The sequence below is a fragment of the Capricornis sumatraensis genome, chromosome 2 (assembly GCF_032405125.1).
Source record: "Capricornis sumatraensis isolate serow.1 chromosome 2, serow.2, whole genome shotgun sequence".
Lineage (NCBI taxonomy): Eukaryota > Metazoa > Chordata > Mammalia > Artiodactyla > Bovidae > Capricornis > Capricornis sumatraensis.
The window spans coordinates 86097370-86122892 of record NC_091070.1 but is presented as its reverse complement, the minus strand read 5'-3'; the positions used below and the strand labels follow the sequence as shown (position 1 = coordinate 86122892).

Below are 25523 nucleotides of genomic sequence, written 5' to 3'. Positions count from 1 at the left end.
CCAGGAGCTGGGGAAACGGTAGGGATCAAGACAAGCTAGTCCCTGTACGCTGGGGCCTCAGTTTCCTCAACTGCAAAACAGGGATGATAATATCTGCTGTGCAGGATGAGAATATCTACTGTTATTGTGAAGATTAGAAATAGACTGGCTGGGCCCCCTCTCTGGGGAGGCCCCATCTCTCCTGGGGAAAGGAAGAGAGTCATTTCTCCAGGCCAGAAAATCCAGTGGGGTGCCAAGACAAGTTAATGGGGAGAGGATAATATTTTCAACAAATGGTGCTCTGAAAACTGAATATCCATATGCAAAAGAATAAATTTGGATTCCTACCTCATATCATACACAAAAAAATTAACTGTAAGTGGATCAGAGAACAAAATGTAGGAGGTAAAACTATAAGGTCCCTAGAAGAAAATATGAGAGTGATTCTTATGTGGGTTCAGCAAAGCCTTCTCAGTTCTCACACCAAAAGCACAAGTAGCAAAAAATAAAAGACACATTGGACACCATCAAAATTAGAAACTTTTGTGCTTCAAAAGAAACCGTTAGAAAGTGAAAAGACAACTCACAGGGTGGAAGAAGTTATTTGCAAATCACGTATCTGATAAGGGGCTTATTTCTAGAATATATAAAGAATGTTCTCAATAATAAAAGTACAAATAATCCAGTTGAAAAAATGGGCAAAGGATCTGAGTAAACATTTCTGGAAAGATGTACAAATGGCTAATAAGCACATGAAAAGGATGCTCAAAATCATGACTCAGCAGATAAATACAAACCAAAACCACAACGTGATACCATTTCACACCCACTAGAATGGATAATAAAAAAAGATAGATAATAAAAAGTACTGTCAAAGACGTGGAGGGACCAGAACCCTCATATATCACTGGCCAGAATGAAAATGGTGCAGCGCTTTGCAAAACCAGTCTGGTGTTTCCTTAAAAAAGACTAACATAGAATTACCATATAACCAGGACTTTCCTAGTGGCTCAGATGGTAAAGCATCTGCCTACAATGCAGGAGACCCGGGTTCAATCCCTGGGTCAGGAAGATCTCCTGGAGAAGGAAATGGCAACCCACTTCAGTATTCTTGCCTGGAAAATCCCATGGACAGAGCAGCCTGGTAGGCTACAGTCCATGGGGTCACAAAAAGTCGGACACGACTGAGTGACTTCATTCACTTACCATATAACCCAACAATTCTATGCTTAGTATGTACCCAAGAGATATATTAAAACATACAGTCACACAAAAACTTGTACATTAGTGTTCACTGCAACTTCATTCATAATAGTCAAAAAGCAGACACAACGAAAATATTCATCAGTGGATGAATAAACAAAACGTAGGATATCCATACAATGGAATATTATTTGGCAATAAAAAGAAATGAAGTAATGATAGATGCCTCTGCATAGATGAACCTTAAAAATTTGCTCAGTAGAAGAAGCCAGACACAAAAGATCACATTTTATATGGTTCCAATGACATGAAAAGCCCAGAACAGGCAAACAGAAAATAGTAGTTGCCAGGGGCCAGGGGAACATGGGAAGATAGCTAATAGGTACAGGATTTCTCTTTGGGGTAATAAAAATATTCTTAAATTCATAGTGGTGGGACATCCCTGGTGGTCCAGTGGCTAAGAATCTGTGCTCACGATGCAGGAGGGCCAGGTTCAATCCCTGGTCAGGGAACTAGATCCCACATGCTGCAAATGAGACCTGGTGCAGCCAAATAAATTAAATAATAGTTTTCAAAAATTGATGGTGGTGCACAACTCTCTGAAGATATGAAAAAGCACTGAATTGTACACTTTAAATAGGTGAATTATATGGTATGTGAATGACATCTCAATAAAGCTCAACCTGTCCCAGCAAGCAGACTGAACTCCACCGAGGTTCAGGCAATTGTCCAGAACTGATCTGAGGCTGCCAGGGAAGAGAACTCACAGATGTTGACCACCTACTCTGTGCCATGTGCTTTGCGTAGGGCTGGGACTGTGAGAAGGATTTTCAGGAGCCCAAGAGTGAATCCCTGCTCAAATGGTGAACCCAAGGTGTTCAGTCTAGTCCAAGATTGTGCTGTGTGCCATACACTCAGCACCTTATTTAATTCTTATGACATCTCTGTGAGACCCTGAATAGCCCTGACACGGTAAGGCCAGGAACTAGTTTACAGATGCAAGTTTGGAGGCTCAACCAGAGCAGACCTAGGATTTGAACCCAAGCCTTGCTGAGTCCAGAGTCTGTTCTCTTCCCAGCCCTCCCCTGATCATGTGTGGAGGAGGCCCTGGGAAGGAAACTCTTGTTATCAGCGAATACTCAGTAAACCTGCCAGCGGCTCCCCACTTGCCTCCCAGAGCTCATTTCCTCCTTCTACAAGAAGCAGCCTGCAGCCTTCACAGGCTCTGCCTGAGTAGCCTTGCCTGAATCCATGTGGGAGGCAAGAATCCCAATATCCTCCTGCTGCAGCTAAGTCACTTCAGTCGTGTCTGACTCTGTGTGACCCCATAGATGGCAGCCCACCAGGCTCCCCCGTCCCTGAGATTCTTCAGGCAAGAACACTGGAATGGGTTGCCATTTCCTTCTCCAATGCATGAAAGTGAAAAGTGAAAGGGAAGTCGCTCAGTCGTGTCCGACTCTTCGTGACCCCATAGACTGCAGCCCACCAGGCTCCTCCGTCCATGGGATTCTCCAGGCAAGAGTACTGGAGTGGGGTGCCATCGCCTTCTCTGAATATCCTCCTAGACATCACCAGAGATCACAGAACCTTCAACTCTTCCTTGAAGAACCAGATTGGCCACTAGACACCGAAGGCACCTTTCCATCACAATAGCCAACCCAGCTCACAGCCTTTCCACTCAAATCCCATTCATTCATTCATTTAGCAAGCATGGGCAGCAACAACTGTGTACTAGGCCTTGTTCTAAGCCCTGGCAATATGATAGCAAACAAAACATTCCAGTGGGAGAGACAGAAGACACCCACAAAGAAATCAGGGACTATTAACCAATGAACCATCCAAGGATGAAAACAAAATAGCATCAGACAGACAGGAGTGAGGGGTCCAAGCAAGCAGACAGGCTTAGAGGAGGCCCAGTATAGTATCCAGGAGAGGTCTCTGAGACCTCTGAAAGTCAGGCACTGGGGAGAGAAAGGAAGGTAGGCTGTTCTATGGGGCAGAAACCTCCAGGGGCCATTGAATTTTCTTCCTATGTATTCCTTGGGTTGATAGGAAATTTTGAAGTGTCTACAGAGTCTCCCCTGTGCTAAGAACTTTGGAAAGAGACTTGGGGCCAAGCTGGGGCTGACATAGGAGAGGCAGCTGGGGACCAAACTAGAGATTTGGGGCTGAGGGAGAGTCCTGTGGCCAGCTAAACTACTCACCCTTCCTCTTTCAAAATACCCCTGTTCAGGCCCTGGGGATCTCTGTCTAGTTGGGGAAATAAGTCTGTCCTGGGCTCCCTCCTCAGTCCCTCCCAGCCTAACTTTCATCCCCAAGTGCAGAGAGAGCCCCAGAGTGGGCAGAGCAGGACCCTGCAACCTTCATACATTTTAAGTTCTCCTGGCGCTGCCCCTTCCCCAAGCTTAAGCCACCTACACTCAAGCAGGGGCCCATCCCCATAGGGCTCCACAAAAAAAAAGATGTTCCTCTTCAGTGCTCTTGGGCCTCTGAGTCGACCCTTCAGTGCCAGTGTGCCCATGCTACAGATGCACATATTGAGGCCAAGTCAGGGTCCATGGTTACTCAAGTGGTCAGTAGAACTGGATCAGTCGGAGACCTTCCTCTCTCCTTTTGATGTCCCCAGGAGTCCTTCCTTGGGAGGAGTGCTGGCCTGGCCTCTGATCCCCAGGAACCTGGTCTGGGCCACAGGAACCCAGAGTGTGCGGCTTCCGGCCAGTCCCACCCCCACAACGCAGGAGCTTCAGTCTTCCTGTCCCCACAGGGAATCAGGTGGACACTTCTGAGCACCTTCGTGCAGGCTCTGTAGCCCCCTCACCTCCCCGACGACCTCACCTCTGTTCGCTGATATGGCCAGCAGGCCCCACCTACCCAGCCACCTTCATTTGCTCGAGCTGGCAGCCGGGCGGGGCTAGGGTCTATCTGGCCGTCGGATTAATATCCAGATATTAAGTAAACAATAAATTAGCAAAACTACAAGAAAATTTTACAGCCCTTTGCATTTGGCAATCATTGAGTGTTAATTAGAAATTCATTACAATTAAAACCCTGCCTAAACAGGGCCTGCGCGCCTTAATTACATCTGATTTTTAATTCAGAATACGTGTTTACACAGTAAGCGCTACGTACCCCATGATTATCCCCAATCCTCTTTATACTGTACTAATTATGTAAATTAAACCTAATTAACTGACGAAAACTGCCGTTAATTCAACTGGTAAAAGATATGTGCTTGCGGAGGAGGCGCGGCCGCAGCCCAAGACAGAGCTGGAATGGGCAAGGGACGCCCGGCTGCGTGGACTCGACGCCAGGGACTCAGAGGCAGCATGGACGCGGCGGGGGCTGGTGGGGTGCAAGCCAGGCGTGTCCCTGATCCTGGCCCTCCGACCCTGGTGCACCCAACAGTGGGTAAAATAGAATCCGCGCCAGAGCGGGTCAGAAAGGCCAAGGGCACTGACTCCAGCGCATTCCCCAGGCGCTGGACTGAGCTGCAGGACTCAGAGCCCCCTCTGAGCAAGAGGGATGCCGGCCTCCCCCGTCTGAGCCTGAGTTCAAGTCCCAGCGCTGCCCCCACACTGGCTGCCCGCATCTGAGCAAGTCACCTGGCTTTGCTAGGCCTGTTTTCCTCCTCGCGGAGTGTTTCGAGGGCGACCCTAAAAGTTCCTCGTGAGCTGCGCAGTGCTTGTCTTCCGTTCATTAAACGACGCCCTCCAGGCAGCGTGCAAGACATGGTATTTGGGGTCTGGGAGATCAGCCTGCATCCCTTATTGACTGAGGAGCCTGGGTGAGTTGGCTTCCACTGCCTGACCCTCGATTTCCTACCTGTAAAATGGGAATAAATGATCTTTACCTATTCCCAGGGTCGTTGTGAGAAAGGGCTCTGCCAACTGAGATGCCCTTTGCGGTGATACTAACCAACTGGACGCTGGCCCAGCGCAGAGTCCAGGCCCGACCCCAAGACCCCTCCTCGGAGATTACCATCTCTCAAGCGAGCAGCGCCCCTTCCCCAGCCTCTGCCCATACGCGTTTAAGTCTTTCTCTGCTTCAGACCCGGTGGAAGAGCAGGGTGGGTCTTCGAAGTCAGAGAGGGCGCAGGGAGCTGTCCACGGGTTGGTGCTGAACGGAGACGCAGGGGTCAACCTGCATCCCCTTCCCCCGCACCCCACGGTGCTGCATCCGCAAAGGGAACTTTTGTCTAAGAAGTCCCCCGAGGCCGCGCGGCCCGGCTGCCAGGAGTGCCCTGGAGGCCGTCCCCAGAGGCACTGCCGGCCATCGCAGTACAATAGAGGTAGGAGAGACAGGCCCAGCGCAAGGGGATCCTCCCCATCGTCTTTCCACTCCAACCCCCACCACCCTGAGGGCGCCCGGGCTCCAGGATCGTTGTCACCGTCACACCGAATTCTGAGATGTCTTTTAAAAAATCATTAGGAGGCTAAGAATAATTACCGAACGGGATTGTAATTATGGGGTGAGGAGGCCGGCCAAGGGAGGGGGATGAGGGGTGGAGTCTGGGGGACGGCTCTTGGACTGGGACAGAAAATAGGTTCCTGTTTTCCTTGGAGGGAAGTGGGATGGGGGGTGCAGGGGTGGAGATCCGCTGAGTTAGAGCGGGACAGAGGTAGAAACTGGGAAAGACGCGCCAGCGGAGGGACAAGATTCGGAGAGAGAAAGGGGGCTGAGCAGGCTCCAGGAGGAAAGAGAGAAAGGCAAGGAAATACCAGAGAGAGAGAAAGGCGGGAGCTGATAAAGGTGAAAGAGCAAGAACCCCTCTAGAAGAGACCCCGCAGCAGAGACTAAGCCCTCAAACTTGGGGTGGGGTTGTTTCGTAGCCCCGGAAAACACGCGAGGAGCAGGTGGCAAGCCAGTTACAGGGCCTGGCCGCCCCCTCTCTCCGAGGGTAGCCCTGGGCGATCTGCTCCCACCCCCAGAGGCATTTCCCAAGACCCCTGCGAGCCCGCGGAGAAGAGAAAAGCACAGGGGAGTGCAGGAGAAGGGGAGATGAACCCTAGAGGAGCCGGAGTGTAGGAGGGGAGAGGGCCTGAAACCCAGAGCGAGAGCGAAGACGAGAGGGCGGGGGCGAGGGCGACCCGGCGCCGCTGGCCGCGGAAGATTTATGGCACCGCCCGGGTTCCAAGGACTGGCTGCGATCGCCGCTGCTGCCCGTGTCAGGAGCTGCCGCGGCCGCTGCGCCCCCTGCACGGGCAGCCCGCCGCGCCCCGGGCCATGCCTGCCATTATTAACTTCTGTTTGATTAGGGTAATTGTTCAAACTTGGACTGGACGGTATGATTAATTACAGTTTAATTAACGTGTCCATTAAGGACACTTAATGCCACGGAGGGGGGGGGTAAGGGGGTGTCCGGGTGCGGGCAGAAAGGGAGGGAGTACGACTAGTAACTCAAATAAGGAAAGACGGAGATTGAGAGAGAGGGAGAAAACCGGACCTACTGAGTCAGTGGGGGGAAAGAACGGTGAAGACAGAAATCGACAGAAAAGTGAAGAGGTGGAAAGAAATGGAGCTCTTCGAAGAGAGGAGATGCCAGGGAGGGTCTGCAGCATCAGGGGCTAGACCCCCACCACCAGGAAACCAAGTTACCGGGAGAGCCAGGGAGGGGTCTAGCTTTCAACTAGTAGTTGACCCCAGATATCACCCAGAGATGACTCGGCTCCTGGCCTGGGCTGGTTGGTGTTAATGGAGGGGGGTGGTTAAAGGCCCAGGACCCCCCTAAACCCAGTTCCCGGGCCCACAGCTCAGTGAAGGAGAAAGGAGGCTGTCGTGACACCAGTGCGTCCGAGTCAGAAGCGTGGGCGAGTTGGTTCCGCCGCTTCCCGACTACTATCCCCCGGCACCTCACACCCTGATCTCTGCTCCGACTTCCCAGGGTCATCTCCCTGGCCCGAGAGTGCGGTATGCATTCTCAAGCCCTTTCCTTCGGAGTCTTCCTTAGCCCTTGGTCTAGCTCCTTGCCACTTAGCCTGGAGAGCTGAGCCCTCCCCCACTTTGCTCTTGGGGGCAAACTTTGTGGCCCCGGGCTCCTCCTTCCTCCCGGTCCCCTTAGCGAGCTTGGGCTGCTGGTGCGGGGGTCAGGAAACAGGTGTGTGGCCGCTTACCTGGGGCGCCCAGAGCCGGGAGCTGCGGGAAGGCGGCGGGGCCAGGCGCGTGGCCCGCGGGCTAGCTATCGGACCCCGGGAGGGCGCGAGTGACTGCACGGGCGGTGGGTGTGGCGCCCCGGCTCGCAGATGTCAGGCGCGCCCGCCCCGCACTGGGCTCGCCACTCGGGCTGTCCCCGCGCCTTGCCATTCGCCGCGCTATGCTCTCCAGGCTTCGGCCTCCGCGCCGGGCCCGTCCAGGGCCTCAGGGGCAACCGCACAGGGGACCCATCTTTCTGCCCGGGACCCTGGAGCCCTGCGCCTGCTGAGAGCCTGCGCCGCGCGGGAGGGGCCAGTGGGGCCGCGGGTGTGAGAGCGGGGAGCCCGGGAGCGCGGCTGTGCGCGCGCGCGGGGAGGGGCCGCGCCGTCACCCGGAGAGCCCGGCGGATCCCCGACTCCCGCCCGCCGCTCCGCCGGCCGCGCACCTCCGTTCACCGCTCGCCCGGCTCCAGCCGCCGCCGCACGGTGAGTACCCGCGCCCGGTAGCTGGCTGACCCCGCGCCTTGTCTCTACAGCTTTTTTCGTTTAGTTCCGATATGGGTTCTTGTGGTTGTTTTTATTATTAGACCTCAAGACTCCATCGCCTCACTCTCTGCGCTGCCTGACTCCAGCCTCGTCGCCCTCTCCAATCTCACCCCTCAAGCCCCAGGAGCCGGCGAGGGCTCCCAGAGCCGCCCTGGCCGCTGCTCCTTGTCGCTGCGCACAGCGCTTTGCCCTGGCTTTTGAAATTCGGTTCCGTTCCTAGGGTCCTCTTTCTCCTGGTTCCGGGGTCCGGAGTCCCCTCCTCCCACTCGGAAAGACCCCGAGGGGACTCCAGACCCTCAGCTTGGAGAAGACGCGCTCGGCTCAGGGCTCTGCCTTCACTGCAAGCGGGCAGGGCACACTGGCCGATTTCGGGAAACCGAGAAGACATCTTCATTTCCCAGAGCCGCGGCACCCCCCTTCCATCTCCCTAGCCAGCCTGAAGACCCTTCGGGAGGGGGGTGCGGGGTTTTTCTTGCTGATCCCTCAGCCGAGGGGTTAGGACAGTGCTTTTGCCTCCTAAAATATTGCAAGGGACTTCAACGCAAAAGAAGGGTCAACTAGTTTCAGTTTGATCCACGGAGATAAAGATGAAATAGATAACAGATAAATAGCTTGATACTTGAAGAAGGTATGAAGACAGATGGGAGAAAGAGGAGCGAGCAGGGAGAGACAGACAGCTCAGGGACAGATAAGATCGACAGATGAAGGAGGGAGAGAGGCGGAGGGAAAGAAGATCCCAGGCTTTTGAGCTTGGATGCCCTGTCTGGCTGGAGCTGCCCTTTGAAAATGGATTTGTCAGTTTCTGCTGAGTTTAGAGGAGGAGCCCTCAGGACTGGGCTGTCTGGGCCGCAGGACTGCCTGCAGCCATGGGCCCAGTGCAAGCCTCCCCTGTCTGAGGACACGTGGTTGGGCTGAGCCATGTAGGGGGCCCCAAGCATCAGTCCCCGGGTCCTTCCCGCTGCCGCTGTCCACAGAGCGACTGCCTCCCTGCCTTGGTCAGAGAGTAAAGCTTGGGACCAGAAGTAACTTTCGACCTGGAGCCTTAGGGTGGCTTCAGAGACGGGTCAGGATTCCTCTCAGCCCGTATGAGTCAGGACAACTCCGCATGAAGGATACTCCAAAAAAAAAAAAAAGAGAGAGAGAGAGAGAGAGAGAGAGGATGTCCCCTAAAGAAGAAGCTCAGAACCTAAAGACTGCTTTTGGCCTGAGTGGGAAAGGTATATCTGAAGGAGGAAAACTTAGGCAGCGGGCGGCTACAAGCAAAGAAGTGGCTTCTGAGAAACTTCCTTGAGAACCTCTTCGTCCCGTGTGCTGACCCAGAGGGGAACCAGCTTGGGTCTAGACCGCAGCTTAAAAATGCAGGAAATGTGGTTAGGAATTGCTTGACCCGGATCCCACCGATGGCTGGAAAGAAAACGGTTTATATTTCCAGCCAGAATCTTTCTGCTCAACGAACGCGGGGTTCCGGGTGTAAGAGGAAAAGCTTGTGTTTGGGGAAAGCAGTGCTGTTATCCCAGGGAGCCAGCTGCACGGAGCTGGGTGCAGTGAGGGCAACTCCAGGGCTGGGCGCTCACAGCGAGCTTTGGAGAGAGTCGGGTTCAGCACCGCGAACAGCGGCCGTCTCTGTCTCTCTCCGCCTCCCTCACGGCCTCTAGACCCTCCTCCTTCTCCTTACCACCCCCCCCGCCCCGCCCCCTGCTGTCTGGAGATGGGCAGTGACCGCCCCTCCCCCCTCCCTATTCCTCTCAGCGCTGCCCCCGCCCGCGTGCATGCGCGACTGAGCAAAGGGGCGGCCTGTCCCCGAAGTCCGAGCTTCGGGACCCGGGCGGATAGGGCAGGCTGCGAGGGTGGCCGAAGTCTTACGGATCTGGGCACCAGGAAGCCTGGCTTTGGCAATGGCTTTGCTGTGTGGCCTTGGGCAAGTCACTCTCCGTCTCTGGGCCCCACTTCCTCCCCAGCCCGAAAACAGGATCGGGTTCCTAGCTACCCAGGCATTCCTGAGGTCTCAATTACCCCTACTCCTCCTCCAAACCCCGGGGGCTTTTGTTCCAGCGCCAGCACGCGTCTGAATAACAAAAGGCCCGTCCAGGGGGCGAATGAGCTAGGACTCCCCATTGCCAAGTTTCCCCGCGCGCCCGACTCTGCGCGCCCTGCTGGGCGGGCCCGGGCGGCGTTGGCGCTGAAAATGGCTCATCGGCTCTCTGCTTTCTCTGTTTCGCAGGAGCGGCGGCATGGAGGCTCTCACCACTCAGCTGGGGCCGGGGCGCGAGGGAAACTCTTCTCCCAACTCCAAGCAGGAGTTGCAGCCCTACTCGGGTTCCAGCGCTCTCAAACCCAACCAGGTGGGCGAGACGTCGTTGTACGGGGTGCCTATCGTGTCCCTGGTCATCGACGGCCAGGAGCGCCTATGCCTGGCGCAAATCTCCAACACCCTCCTCAAGAACTACAGCTACAATGAGATACACAACCGCCGCGTGGCCCTGGGCATCACGTGCGTGCAGTGCACACCGGTGCAGCTGGAAATTCTGCGTCGGGCAGGGGCCATGCCCATCTCGTCTCGCCGCTGCGGCATGATCACCAAGCGTGAGGCCGAACGCCTGTGCAAGTCGTTTCTCGGCGAGCACAAGCCACCCAAGCTGCCCGAGAACTTTGCCTTCGATGTGGTGCACGAGTGTGCCTGGGGTTCGCGTGGCAGCTTCATTCCCGCGCGTTACAACAGCTCGCGTGCCAAATGCATCAAGTGCGGTTACTGCAGCATGTACTTCTCGCCTAACAAGTTCATCTTCCACTCGCACCGCACACCCGACGCCAAGTACACGCAGCCCGACGCAGCCAACTTTAACTCGTGGCGCCGACACCTCAAACTCAGTGACAAGTCGGCCACAGACGAACTGAGCCACGCTTGGGAGGACGTCAAGGCCATGTTCAATGGTGGCACCCGCAAGCGGACCTTCTCGCTGCAAGGAGGCGGCGGCGGCGCTAACGGAGGGTCGGGTGGACAGGGGAAGGGTGGTGCTGGCGGCGGCGGCAGTGGGGGCGGCCCGGGGTGCGGCGCAGACATGGCCCCAGGTCCGCCGCCGCACAAAAGCCTGCGCTGTGGCGAAGAAGAGGCCGCCGGGCCTCCCGGGCCGCCGCCTCCTCACGCGCAGCGGGGACTTGGTCTGGCGACGGGAGCTGGCGGCCCCGCGGGCCCTGGAGGGCCTGGTGGCGGCGCCGGGGTCCGCAGCTACCCTGTGATCCCGGTGCCCAGCAAGGGCTTTGGCCTCTTGCAGAAGCTGCCCCCACCGCTTTTCCCTCATCCCTATGGCTTCCCCACGGCCTTTGGTCTCTGCCCTAAAAAGGATGACCCTGTGTTAGGCGCTGGCGAACCCAAGGGCGGCCCAGGCCCCGGGAGTGGCGGGGGCGCGGGCACTGGGGCAGGAGCGGGCGGCCCAGGAACCGGCCATTTGCCCCCCGGGGCGGGGACGGGCCCGGGCGGCGGCGCCATGTTCTGGGGTCACCAGCCCTCCGGGGCAGCCAAGGACGCGGCGGCCGTAGCTGCAGCCGCCGCCGCAGCCACTGTGTACCCGACGTTTCCCATGTTCTGGCCGGCCGCAGGCAGCCTCCCGGTGCCGCCCTATCCGGCCGCGCAGAGCCAAGCCAAAGCCGTGGCGGCGGCCGTAGCGGCGGCAGCGGCGGCGGCCGCGGCTGCTGCGGGAGGTGGCGGCCCCGAGCCCCTGGACGGTACCGAGCCGACCAAGGAGGGAGGCCTGGTCGCAGAGGAGCGCTGCCCCAGCGCGCTGTCCCGCGGGCCACTGGACGAGGACGGCGCGGACGAGGCGCTGCCGCCCCCGCTGGCCCCGCTGGCCCCGCCGCCCCCGCCGCCCGCTCGCAAAGGCTCCTACGTGTCGGCCTTCCGGCCTGTAGTCAAGGACGCCGAAAGCATCGCCAAGCTCTACGGTAGCGCCCGCGAAGCTTACGGCGGTGGGCCAGCCCGTGGGCCGGGGCCGGGCGCAGGGACCGGCGGCGGCTACGTGAGCCCGGACTTTCTGAGCGAGGGCAGCTCCAGCTACCACTCCGCCTCCCCCGACGTGGACACTGCAGACGAGCCCGAGGTGGACGTGGAGTCCAACCGCTTCCCCGACGACGAGGGCGCCCCGGACGAGGCCGAGCCGGGTGCGCCCAGCACAGGAGGCAGCCCGAATGGAGACCAGACCGCAGGACCCCCGTCTATCACCTCGTCCGGCGCCGACGGTCCCACAGACTCTCCAGAAGGCGGCAGCCCTCGTCCCCGGCACCGCCCGGGGCTACCCCTAGCCAGTCGAGCCGCATTTGGGGACCTGGCGGCCGACGACATGGTGCGGAGACCGGAGAAGAGCCCGCCAAGCGGCGGCTATGAGCTGCGAGAGGCTTGCGGACCGCTGGGGGGCCCCGCGCCCGCCAAGGTGAGCCCCAAGCCCGCCTCGCTGGTGGTGCCTCCTTGTTTACCCCTCGGCAGCTCTGGGTTGTGGGGCAGGCCCTGGCCGGGTGGGGGACTGGAATTTTTTTCTGAGCGGGCGTTCAAGCAGTAGGCCCTGGCTGCTCTGGGTAGGCCCAGCTTCGGGAGCTCTGTGGAGCTGGACTCGCTGGGACCCCTGACTGAGGGTTTCGGAAGATCGGGGGTGGCGGTGGGGGTGGGAGGAGCAGGCCTGAAAACTGCCTGTGCTATGTTTTTGTTGACTGGAGTAGGGAGGACTCAGGCCGAGATCTGTAGTCATACAGAGATAGAAATCAAAAGGTCTGGAAGAAAAAGACCAAAAGCCAGAGAAAAGCGCTCACGAGGCCGAGCGGGTAGCACGCCCTCCGGGATGGGGATCAGAGCTCCGGGGAAGACGGGCCAGTAAGCCGAGAAGAGGGAGGCCTCTCCCTCAAGCTGCAGTACGGGGTCCTCGGCATCTTTCAACACCCCAACTCGACTCGCAGTTTTCCGAGTCTCAGAATTCCTGCCCCGGGAACCTCAGGGTTCGTTGGTAGGAAGCTGTCTAGACGGTGTGCGGGGCGGGAAAGGGGCTCTCAGGGGTCCGCGGCCGCGGATTCGCGTGGGGGTGTATGCAGCTAAGCCTGAATCGTTCGCCATTTGACAGTGGGTGGGCACACCTGTACAGTTCCATTCGGTCTATTAAAACACGAATTACTAGCCGGATGCGAAAGGCGTCATTTATGTCGGGGACTGGGCGCGGGCGGGAGAGAAGATGCTGAAAAAGAGGCGGGCGAGGAGGGTGGGGGTGGGCTTTGAGCGGCCCTTGGCTTGGGAACCGCTTTGTGTCTCGGGTAATTTTCTCAAGGGCGCTCCCAATTACCGGGAAACTACAAACGGCGATGCGACCTCCGAGGGCTCCAGGCTGCGCCGCGTGCGTCACGGCCTCTCGGGGCGCTGGGGTCCCGCGGGCAAGCAGACCTCCGCCACCCCTCCAGGTTTTCTCCTGGCTGCGGCGGAGGGCTGGGCAGCTCCAAGCCGCCGTCAAGCGCCCCCCTAACCGCCTGTCATTTCTCGGCCGCCGCAGGTGTACGCGCCCGAGAGGGACGAGCACGTGAAGAGCGCGGCGGCGGCGCTGGGGCCCGCGGCGTCCTACCTCTGCGCCCCAGAGGCCCACGGTAACGCCCCCTGCCGAGGTCGCTGGCCAATGGAATGGGGGTGGGGGGGACCGCGGGCAGAGGGCCGGGGCCAGAGGAGGCCTGCGAGGGAGGACTACAGGAGGAAAGAGAGCAGCAGAGAAAAAGAGGGAGAGGGAACGCAAAACACTGAAAGAAAAAGGAAGCTAAGCGAGGACTCCCAACAACCTGCATCTTTTGGTTACTTAACAACAAACCGCCCTCTCCATCGCAAAGATACCGCTCGCCTACACCTTATACACTGGGTTAAACCTTTTATAAACCACGCCTGGCACGTCTTTCAAATTTTCTCATTTATTCAGCAAGTGTTTGGGCCGAGAGGTCCGGGCGGAGGGTGGGGATGCTTGGCCACGCGCATAGGGACCCCTGAAGTGCGCGGTAGCAGCAGCCCAACGCGGAGGTGCGCGCGGGACCCATTGACTCTCAGAGAATGAACTGAGGGCCTCGAAAATCCGGGCAGCCTGAGCCCGGTACGATGTCTCCCCCGCTGTCGCCACCCCGCGGGTCGCCGCCTGGGCCGCGTTCTCGGAGCAGGTAGACCCGGCGGCCACGCGCGCTCGCGGTGCCCCAGTATCTGCGCGCGATGTAGGTCGCTTGTCCCTGGTGGGCTCGGCTGCTCGTTTTGCTCTTTTCCAAGGGGCTAGGGAGGGGGCGTGGAGCCGGAGATGAGCAGATCGCGCGCGGGGGAGGTGGTGCCCGGCCCAGAGCCTGAGGGTGCGAGCCCAGGCGCACAGCCGGGAACCAGCGGCGGCCACGACGCTTTTAATTAGGGCTCCGGCGCCCCGACCGCGGCAGCTCTGGCCGTATCCGGGTCACGGTTTATTTGCCTCTCCTTGAAACTCGGTTTATTGCCTTTAAGAGCCAGATAAGGAAGACAATCACTCGACCGCCGACGATTTGGAAACGAGGAAATGCTATCCAGACCAAAGGAGTATCTCCCAGCCAAGTCCGGCAAATACAGACCGAGGTGAGCCCTAGGACCCTCGCTCTCCACCCCAGCCCGGGAGCTGGACCCCAGGTCGCCCAGGTTTCCACCGACTCCAGTTTGCGAGGGAGGCTTTCTATCAAGCCTAAGGGGCTGCCGGATAAACATTTGCCTTCCTCTCCCGGCTGGCAGATAAACATTTAAACACAATGGGCAAGGGTCAGGCCAGGTTTCCTGAATTGCTTACCTCCTTGGTGGGTTTGGGGCTCTCCCGGGTAAGGGAAGGAGACTTACTAGAAGGATATGAGGAGCACCATCACCCACGTAAAACAAGTCAAAGAACATTTCCTGCCCTAAGATAGCCTATTATCCCTGGTTCCATTCTCCTGGCGGGGGTGGGGGGGCCCACTCTGAGTGACCTAAAATAATGGCTTGGAAGGTGGGTAGAACTGGATGCCTGCAACTGTCTCCTCTAAAGGCAGAGGGTCTGAAATAGGTACTCAACTTAGTTCAGTTACCAGGAAGCTCACCCCTCCCCTATCAAGGCCTCTCCCAGAGCAAAACCCTTCTTACCTGCCCTTGTATCCCAGGCGAAGATGGGCTCACCCTAGATGTCACAGGAACTCAACTAGTGGAGAAGGATATCGAGAACCTGGCCAGAGGTGAGGTTAAATCTATGAAACTGGTGTACACTGTGCTTGGGGGAAATCTTCCCTACTTGTAGAGGGGTGTTATTCCTGCAGGAGTGAGTGTGAGAAGTCAAGGCTCTTGAGGAACCAGTCTTCACTGACGTGAAAGGATAATCCCCTGGACACATTACCCTGGCACAGAGGTGGGGGGTGGGAGGGTGGAAGAGTGAGGGGAGTAGGGGGAGGGAACCAGCCACCCCCAGAGTTCCCAAGGCCAGGCCTGTCTGAATAGTCCAGTGAGAAAGAAAAATGAGTAATGATCCTTAGAACCTGACGCATGTGGACGATGAGAAAGGACATTCTAGGTCTCTCAACCTCATCTGAATAGCAAGATTTTGAGGAGGCATTTACTTCAGGAGTGTGTCAGAGGTTATTTTCTTTTCCTGGAATCAATGCATAACTGACTCCACCTCACCCTAAATGTGGAATGGGGTCCCTGCTCAACTGCAGGGGCTGAGTATGGCTTGAAGCTGAGAAAGGAACTTCTAACCCCACTTTGCTCCTCTGTCTCTCATTTTTGTGTTTTCTGAGCACCTTCGAGGAGAGGACCAAATACCAATAGCTCCATGGGCAGCTCCCTGCCACTCCTCTAAAGCCACTTTGAGAGCACCTGTGGGGCTTTCCACACCCAATTGCCCCCTTACCCCACCCCAACCCAAGGTTGGGCTTGGAAACTGGTATATATTGGGGGGGGGGGTGAAGCATTTGTGGTCTTCCACTGTTCCCAGTTACAGATTTTACAGGTGACGTAGTTACCTTCAAAATCCTTCTGCTTTATATGAGTGTTCTTAGCCTGGATTTGGGGTCCTGGGACCCTTTAAAGTTATAAATAAACTGTTATGAATATGTGTATTTTTCTAGGGTGGAAGTCCAAGGCTTTGACCAGATTCTTCCTGGTCTGTATCATTGAAGGGAGAGGTTAGGTTCGTCAGTTGAAGGGGTGAACTGAGTCTTCCTAGGCCTACCTCTAAACTTATGGAGTTAAGAAAAGTTAAAGCAGATACCATGCTGGTTAGCACCTGGGCCCAGGACCTAGAAGTCCAACAAGCATTCTGCTATTCTGAATTTGATTCTCCTGGGCAACTTCCCCTAACCCCACTTTCTTCCCAAATCCTTTGGATGCACATGGAAACACTGAGCGTTGAGGGCCTACCATTTGGTCTCACCCTCCTCTACTCCTCTCATGGCTACTGGCCAGAGCGGGACCTGGGTGCCTTAGAGGCTACCTGAGTCCCACCACCCTCCTCCTTGACATCCCACTCTCACCCCTTCACAGACGAATTGCAAAAACTGCTCCTGGAGCAAATGGAGCTTCGCAAGAAGCTGGAGCGAGAATTTCAGAGTCTCAAAGGTACCCTCATTCAGGCCCACCCCACCTGATCGCCAGAGCCTTCTTCCCGCATGCCCTGCCTGGCCTGGACCGGGGACCCAGTGCAGGCAGCTGCTGCTGCTTCGCGTGCAGCCAGAAGCAGCGAACTCTTCTTTTCCTAGCCGGGTTCCCACTAGGCCAAAGACAGGGGGTGGGGTGGGGCTGGGGAGTGGGGAAAGGGGGCCGAGGGAGGGGGTTGTGAGTAACAGCTCTCACTTAATCAATTTGCACAGATAATTTTCAGGATCAAATGAAGAGGGAATTGGCTTATCGAGAAGAAATGGTGCAACAGCTGCAAATTGTCAGAGGTAAGACGGGAGTCAGGTGAGCGCGTGCACGGCCGTAACTGCCTCTCGTCTGGCAGGAGCCGCAATGTTGGCTCAGTCATTTGGATTTAAATTGAAGGTAATTTAACAATTATTTTTTTTATTTAATATCCTTTGTATACTCTGATTAGCCTCAGAATGGCAAGCGAGCCCAGCAAACGGCTTGCAGGCATCATTACATGGAGTGATTGAACTTCTTATCGCGGCAATTTCCATGGTTTCTAAATTAAAAATCGAGGCGTAAAATTACCTGGGAAGTAATGCCTAAGTTTGCTTTAATTTTGGTTAGATCCGTCTGCCTTTAAGCGCCATCCCAGGCCATTTCCTCCCTCAGCCAAGCTGCAGTTTGGAGCTTTGACGCCCCCTCCCTCGGTCGCCGGGACTTGTTTCTGCCAGGGGCTGAGCGCTGAGAAGAGGGTGAGGCCCGGGCTGTGACCCCAACGGGCCCTTGGGTGGTCTCATTTCCTCACCGGCTACTTTCTATGTCTTCCAGATACTCTTTGTAACGAACTTGACCAGGAGCGGAAGGCACGCTATGCCATCCAGCAGAAATTAAAAGGTGCGGAAGCGCGGGAACAAAGGAGAGGTGCCAGGCACTGGCTGTGCGGGCCAATGATTGAATGAATGAATGCATGAGTGATGATAGGGGGAAGGCCAGCTCTGCAGAGATAAGTAACTGAGAGGAGGGAAATGGGAATTCATTTTAAAGAAGAAATTATTCTAGAACGGTAGGCAGGGAGAAAGAGCCCCGTGAGCTCTGGGCATTGGGAAATCTGTCACCAGGTCCAAATCTGGTTTTGAGCGGATCGACCTCCCTCTTACTGTGCCTCAGTTTCCTCTTCTGTAAAATGGGGCTATTGAACTAGGGCAGTGGTTCTGAATGGCCAGGATCTCTACTACCTTCCCACCTTGTTTGATCTTCTCGCTTGAGAACTGAATCTGAAGGGGTGGGTTAGACGTGGGTAGATAGGGGAGCGAGGGAGCCCGTGGACCGCGTGGGTGAGGCAGGCGAGGAGCCCAACATGGCCCAATCGACTGTCTCTCCAGAAGCCCACGACGCCCTGCACCATTTCTCCTGCAAGATGCTGACGCCCCGGCACTGCACGGGCAACTGCTCCTTCAAGCCCCCGCTGTTGCCCTAGGGCCGGCCCAGCCGCGCCCACGCGCCCTCAAGCCATGCTGCTCTCTTCTTGTAAATACCCGCGGCCGCGGCGGCCGAGAGCGAGATACAAGCCATTTGGACCGGACCGATGTAAATACAGCCTCCCGCCCGCCTGCCCTTCTCCCGGGCGCCTCGGCCTTGCCCGCTCCCTCTTGGGAGCCCGAGACCAGGACCCAGTATCCGTTTCCAATTGTAAATACCACCTTGCCTCATGGTTCAACTCCGGGCATCGGGTCTCATGGTCTTAACGGACCAAAGGGGGAAAGAAAAGGATAGGGGGCTTCTTCTCCCTGTACAGCCTCTGAAGCCCAATTGTGAATACAATGTAGCAATTTCGCTGGCCCCGCGCTCCCCTCCCCGTCCACTTCTGAAACTCTTGTTCGTTATGACAAAGTGGCTATGTGCAATGGATATAAATGTATTGTGAGTCTCTTGGTTCAGTAATGGTTCATTTTTAATTTATTTATGCTGTAAGTTATTTTGCTTCCTTTTTCTGGACCTCCTTCCAGTCCCATTTTGCATTCCCTCTTGGGTTTTTGCTTTGTCTATTTTTTGTTGTTGTAAACTCGATGTAACAGCACTTTAAAAAGGAAGACAACTGACTCACGAGATGGAAACCACCTTGAGCCTGATTGGGGAGATCACCCTGTATCCCTGATTTTTGTTTTGTTTTTAATAAAAAAGAAAAGAAAACCCCGACACTTTCTGGGGCTGTGGAGATGGGAGTGTGGCGAGGGGAGGGACGGGGAGGAAGCAGGCGCAACAGGTGGGGCGTGGGGACCGCAGCGCGGGTGCTGGGGCGCCCGGGCTGAGACCCGTGTTTGACCAGGTGGTCAGCAGCGAGCACCGCGACCTCTCCATCGGTTCTTCAGGCACACCCGGCTTGCCCCATAGGCCATAGGCCGTCCCCGCCCCACGTTTAGGGCCCTCTTTTAGGCCTCGGCGAGGAATGAGAACTCCTGTGAGGTCTCTGAATCTGCCCTCTAGCGCTCGCAGGGGCTGAGCGTTTACTCCTACCCTTGTCCATGCCCGCTCCACCGGAGAAGCCTCCTCCGGGGCGCTCAGAGACGGAATTCGCACCCTGCCGGGAACCCCGGGTTCAACCAGAACTGCCAGGAGGCCCGGGCGCCGTCGGCCCGGGCCTAGAGCTCTGAGCGGGGCGGGGGCGAAATACGTGGGATGGGCCTGGGCCTCGCGGGCCTGTACAGATGTCCGCCTGCCTCGCCGCTAGCGGAAGGCAGGGAGTCCTGGCGGTTTGGGACGTTCCGGACATTTTAGTCCCAGCGGGTTTGCGGACGTGGAGGAGCCCAAGGAGGAAGGTGAGATACGCCGGCCGCTGGAGTTCCGGGGGACGGCCGCGGTTTTCGAGGGCTTACCTAGCCGCCGGCCTCCCTTCGGCCTCAGTTTCCACAGCGCACTCGCTGCCTGGGCTCGGATAAAAGATGGAAACGGCAGCGCGCTTTTTGAAGAGGGAGGAGAGTGTGGCTCGAGTGGGAAAGCGCACGGTCCTGGGAATCATTCTGACCTGACTTCCAAGTTCTGCTCCTTACTTCACTAGCAGTGGTGCCCTGTCCTACCCTTCATTCTTTCTAAAATAATATTTGGGCCTCCGCCCCTGGCGGCGCGTAACCGCGCTCTGCGAGGAAGCAAGCGCAGGGCCGCGCTGCGCGGCCGGGACCCGGCGGGCCCCGACGACCTGGCTTTCAGACACCGCAGGATTCTCATTGCGCGGCCCTGGACGCCCAGGGTGGAGACCCTGGAGGCGGGCGTCCTGTGCTCCCACCGAGCCAGCAGCTGGGACCCGGGAGCCTTCGGCTGCGTTCCTGGGAAAGTTTCTTGGCCTGCCGTCCAGAGGGCCAGGGGCGGAGCTGGCGAGCAAGGGCGCGCTCACGGTCTCGGAGAAGGGGCCCAGGAGGGGAGATCGGCCGCGCGATCTTGGCAGGAAGCCAGGCCCGGGAGCACCCAGTGCTGGGGCTCGGAGCCCTGCCGTCCGGGACATTCGCGGGCTAGACCCAGAGGGCACTGAGAGAATGGGTGGGGAAGTTGTGAGGTGTCGCTGAGGGATGAGCTCGCCTCGAGACGCGCGATCTCCCGCATAGGGACCCTCCAGGGAGCGGGAACGTTTTTATGCGTGGAACCAACCGGGTCAGAAACCGAGGTCCAAGAGAAGAAGAGACGTCGGTCCCCAGCGCGTTCTAGGGGCGAGCGGAGCTGGGACCCGGCGAGGAGCGCAGGTTGGGAGTTCGCACGCCTTTCCCTCTGGACGGAACAGCTTCTTAGGAAACAGCACTTTCCTTCTCTGTAAAATGGGATCAACACTTACTCCCTACGTACGAAGTTACTCCTTGGCTGTGCCCCACACAGAGGGATCTGGTAAATATTCCACCTTTCCTTTTCGAATTTCCCCAAGTGGGGGAAAGCGCCGCAGGCAGTTGGGGCCAGCCGGAAAGGGCGCAGCATCTGGACCGGATTCTCTGTGGATTGGAGGTGTAGGCGGATGCGACCTAGAAAGAGCTCGCAAAAGCCCTCCTGGGCTCCGATTCCCTTCAGAAGTGGTTTGTTCCCCCCAAATGTTAATAACCAAGCGATTGGTATGGATGTAATTATCAATAATTATACGAATTATTGCTGATTGCGGGGCTCGTAGCTACTTTAATTAGTTTACCAGATTCTAATTAAGTTAAATGAAACATTAATAGGGAAAATATGCTTTGAAAAAAAAAAATCCCGATTTTTAATGTCTTTTTCTCGCCACAACGTTGCCACCTTGCGACACATTTTAGGCATTACAGCCAGCGTCCGAAGGCCCCAGACTAGGGAGCCATGTCTTAGGGAGAAAAAGTGGGCTTGGGGAACCGGGAGCTTTCGTATTGTTTATTCCTCACCTCGGCCCCCGGAGTACCCAAGAAGGTCGGGCTTTAGAGTCTGAGGTTTGGGGGTGAGGAACCAGGCAAACATGCCTCTTGTGTCTCCCACTCCTTTTTCGACCGAGGAAGGCTCTAGGGATGCTCCTCCAGACAGGTAGTGTGTATTCGTCTGCCGCAACAAATCCAGGGTGATAAACTGCGGGAAGCTGGAGGAGCAGGTGGAGAAAGCATCAAGCTACTTGGTTTTTCACTCCCCTGGGAGAAACCAGTAGGTAGCTCCCCCACCTTCATTTCCTCTGAAATTTGAGGTAACCCCTCAGCAAAACACACCTGGAAGATTTCTGGACTCCTGGGAGTAACCTCTGTGTTACATGGCACTTGGTTAAGGAAGCTAATAGGGTGCTTACCTCCCTGAGTTATCCTTGGTGACCTGGCCATCAGAGCCACATCTGCCCTTCCTTGTGATCTCCAACAGGGCCCATTGCATCACAGGTACTCAACAGATGTCCAGATGAATGAGGTCAGCTTTGTGGTTCATCTGGGTGCTGGAAATGTCTGAAGGAAGGAAACCTTAGGTGCTTCTGGACCACAGCTACTGCGAAGCAGTTAAGCTTATTTGCATAGCTAATTAAACAGGCTTACTGCTCAGAAGATCTTTTGTCAATAGGATTAGTTTGGGGGGAGGCGGCAATGGTCAGGTAAGGGATGGTCAACCTAGAACAGTATTTTCCTCTTGCAATTGCATCCCAAAGAGGGTGCTCCTTCACACTCCCTCTAATTTTGCAAAGTTACTGGGCACATAACTGTCCACCCATTCCCAGCTACCCTGGTCTAAAGTCGAGCCTTGATCCTTTGCAAAACATGTGCCTCCTATCCTTGAATTCAGAACACCAAAAAAAGCAGAACTGGACCTGCACTCTCTTTGCATTAATTCTAAACAGCCTTTTCTCCCACTCTGCACTCCAAAGGGAAACACAGTGTTTGTTAAGAGCACAAACTCCACAGCCAGATTTCCTGGGTCTCAGTCCCTTCTCTGCCACTGACTGGTTGTGTGACATTTGTAGGGCAAGCTGTTGAATATCTCTGTTTCTCAGTTTCCTCATCTATAACATGGTGGGGAAAAGAATACCTACTTCATAGAGCTGCAGAGCCGCAGAAGTCAGCTAGGTCTTTGGCTTTTACAGCACTAGGAATTGCTCCTGTCTTTTCTAAATTTTACTCTGAAACAGGGTTATGCCACAAAGAAGGATAAAGAGAGCCAAACCAATAGTGGTCATTTTCTTGTTAGACGTTCCAGAAATGGGCCTTTAAACTACTCACCCAGTGACTCACGTGGCCTCCAAGGAACCAAGCATCTTTGGGGGAAGAAACGAAAACCAAAAATTGTTCTCTAACTCCACGCACTGGAGGCCGTGAGGTCCCACGGATGCCTGTTCTCGGCTGTTTCCCGGAAAGGATCATTTTGCCTCCACTGAAGAGAACAGAAGTGGATCCTTGATAGTACACTGCTCTGCAGCTCTGAGCACTCGCCGATTGGGGCGGCTCTGAGGCTGGGCGACCGTCCCTGTGCCTTGACTGAGGCAAGAGCAGAGCCTGGGAGCCGAGGGGCTGCGGGAGGCATGCCAACCCGGCTCCCAGGGGCTGCAGACACTGCCAGGCGGACTACACGCGTGTTCAGGCACCAGCAAGGCGTATGCACCCACATTTTTCTTTTGGAAAGAAATGGATAAATCTGAACTTTGTTGGCATTTTTCCCCTTTTCATTCTTATTCGTTAGGACGTGCCTTTTGCCATTGAATTACCTGGGGGCAGGGCTTTTCAGGATTTGTGCAGCTAAAGGTCTTAGCAGGCCTTGTTTCAGCTACTTATTAATTAACATGATCATGCCCAGGTGGCTTTACCTCAGCATCTCCTATGAAATAGTGGCAGTAATACCCACGAGACAGGACTGTCAGGAATATTAAAATGAGATATCGGTGAAGGCCCTGGCATATAGGAGATGCTCAATAAGGAGTGAGTATTGTTATTATTATTTTAAGATTCAGAGGTAGCATGGGTCAGTCTTGTTCCAAGTTCCTGGTATAGTACAACGTAAGTTTATGGTGGCACTAAGGTCCTGTTCGGAGAAGGCAATGGCATCCCACTCCAGTACTCTTGCCTGGAAAATCCCATGGATGGAGGAGCCTGGTAGGCTGCAGTCCATGGGGGCGCCAAGAGTTGGGCTCGACTGGGCGACTTCACTTTCACTTTTCAGTTTCATGCATTGGAGGAGGAAATGGCATCCCACTCCAGTGTTCTTGCCTGGAGAATCCCAGGGACGGGGGAGCCTGGTGAGAGACCGTCTATGGGGTCGCACAGAGTCGGACACGACTGAAGCGACTTAGCAGCAAGGTCCTGTTATGCTTTGGACGTGAAACGGACCAACTTTGGCAAGGCCACTTCCTTAAGGGTAAGGTACAGTAGAACTCAGGGTAATGCAGAGGGAAGCAGAGGCAAGATTTGCAAGGCTGAAGACTGGGGCCCAAGGGCCAGGTGTGAAAAGCACAGGAAGTGATCAATCTGATTGCCCACACTTACTTTTACTTCGTCTCCAGGGGCTATGGCTTCTTTTATGTCAAACAAAAAGCAGAAACTTTAGGCGAAAAGCGTTCACATCAAGGTGAGAGCTGTGCAGACCGTCTGGACAAAAATATGGAACGCTTCACGAATTTGCGTGTCATCCTTGCGCAGGGGCCATGCTAATCTTCTCTGTATCGTTCCAATTTTAGTATATGTGCTGCCGAAGCGAGCACGATAGCACACTCCTCTCAGAAACCATATAAAGCTAAGAACAGGAAAAATTTTACAGTTATGGTGACTGGACTGTGATCCTTCTTTAAGATTCAAAGTACATAATTAGTTCTGACCTTTTGTACCACACATACTGTCATCATATTGTTTGATTATGATTAAGTTTAATAGTCTTCATAACCTTATTACATCATATATGCAAATGAAGGGAACCATGGGAAATTGGCCCTGCCCCGCCCGACCTCTGCGCGCCTAGTAGTCTGTGAGGGCAGACAAGCTCGGTCACGTGGTGCGCGTTGCTCACGCGCCGCTTGCGCTCCTGCCGGGCTGAATGCCCAAGGGTCGGTCGCAGCGCTTGGCGGAGGGAAACGCGGCAGCACGGTGATCCCCGCCACTACTCATGGCGGCGTGTGCCTCGCGAGAACGCTTTTTTGGGACGAGGGCCCATGGTGCCAAAGAGATCCCCTCAGAAGTGCGGCCCGGGACTCCGAACCGCTTGCGAACCGATGGTCGCGTTGGGACTAGTGACCCCGCGAGGGCTGAGCCACCGACAGAGACCGGGCAGGGACTTGGGCGCGGGAAGCTGTGTGCTGCACGGCTGGGGCTGGGCGCCGCACTTGAAGCCAAGGGATAGAGAGATTGGCGCGGGGCGGGGCGGGTCCTCTCTGGGGTCCAGGCTTTGCATAGAGTGGCTCGAGGGTGGTGGCAGTCTGGGAAATATCACCACCCTTTGATCCAGTCCTGGGCCAGGCACTGAATCTGATTGATCAGTCCCACCCCACCCCCACCCCCGCCCAGTTTGTAGGTTAGAAAACGGATTCTCTAGTTGGCTAAACTATCAAGGCCAAAATTATCCTGTCAGTGGTGAGACAACTGGGGATTTGGATGCAAATGTGGTTTCAAAGACTGATCTTTTATTCTTCACGGTGTAACTCAAGAGAGAAAATATTCGGGACCAGGAGTGTAGTCTGCCCTTTTCCTCTTAAACGATGCTCCCAAAGCCTTATCAGCTCAGGTTTTCCTTCCTGCCTTCATTTCCACCAAATATTGAGTATCCATGACGTGAGCACCGGGGCTGCAGGGCTCATGAAGCTGGCGTTCCAGGATGGGGAGAGCATTTTTCAGTGCCGAGACAGATGGGAAGGAACAGGCGGGGATACAGTGTGGCTGAGGAAGGAGGCCACTTCAGTGGGTGGACAGGAAGGTGACAGTCGAGCTGTCACTTGATGATAGGGATGCAGCCCTGAGAGGACAGGACGCAGAGTCCAGGCAGAGGAACCCTCTGGAGTCACCTGAGTTAGTTTCACCCATCTGGGCCAGTGCTTCAGAGGAGGCCGCTGTGGAGGTGTCCAATAGTTGGTGCTCCACGTGGAGCTCCGGCACCGCGCTGTGAGCCTGACTGAGCTCTAGCCGGGAAGCACCTGGCCTGCCCTCTGGGGACTTTGGAGCCCCTTCCCCGCCCCCCCCCCCCCACCCCCGCCCCGTGTTCAGTGAAATGGGAATCAGGTGCAGACAGTCCAACTTCTCATCTGACCTCTCTCTAAATAAGCAGTAAGCAAACACAAACCTCAGAATGCTAATATGGCCTTTATTGAGCGAAAAGAGCTAATTTGGGCAATGATGTTTCCCTCAGACTTGCAAAAGGGAATTGCAAATAACCAAAATGCGTATTAGCATTGATGGGAGATGATGCTAATCTTCAATTAGCAGCCACGTTTTTCTTCATTTATTTAGAGGGAGAGCCTTTTGGACACAGTCGATGCACACACGTGTCACTGTGACAGGTACCTCTCATGGGTTCATAACTGCCTTATTGCAGAAACCAGCAGGAGATGGACCAGGCTGATGGACCAAGCTGTTCACTGTTTCTGGCTATATGAGTTTGTGTTATTTTGAGCCAGAGGTGGG

At 55.7% G+C, this 25523-nt stretch overlaps 1 protein-coding gene and 1 non-coding gene across 2 annotated transcripts; one reads left to right on the top strand and one right to left on the bottom strand.

Moving 5' to 3' along the window:
- The first annotated feature begins 9751 nt into the window (after positions 1-9751).
- On the top strand, positions 9752-17938 carry SKOR1 (SKI family transcriptional corepressor 1). The gene is made up of 9 exons (XM_068966091.1): positions 9752-9858; positions 10078-12280; positions 13379-13469; positions 14347-14454; positions 15003-15074; positions 16378-16452; positions 16704-16778; positions 17290-17355; positions 17844-17938. Exons 1-9 carry the CDS (start codon positions 9752-9754, stop codon positions 17936-17938), a joined length of 2892 nt encoding a protein of 963 aa, XP_068822192.1.
- Positions 17939-23510: 5572 nt separating this feature from the next.
- Positions 23511-23617, bottom strand: LOC138074623 (U6 spliceosomal RNA). Its single transcript, XR_011144456.1, has one exon. It is a non-coding gene; the product is annotated as a U6 spliceosomal RNA (small nuclear RNA).
- Positions 23618-25523: the final 1906 nt, after the last annotated feature.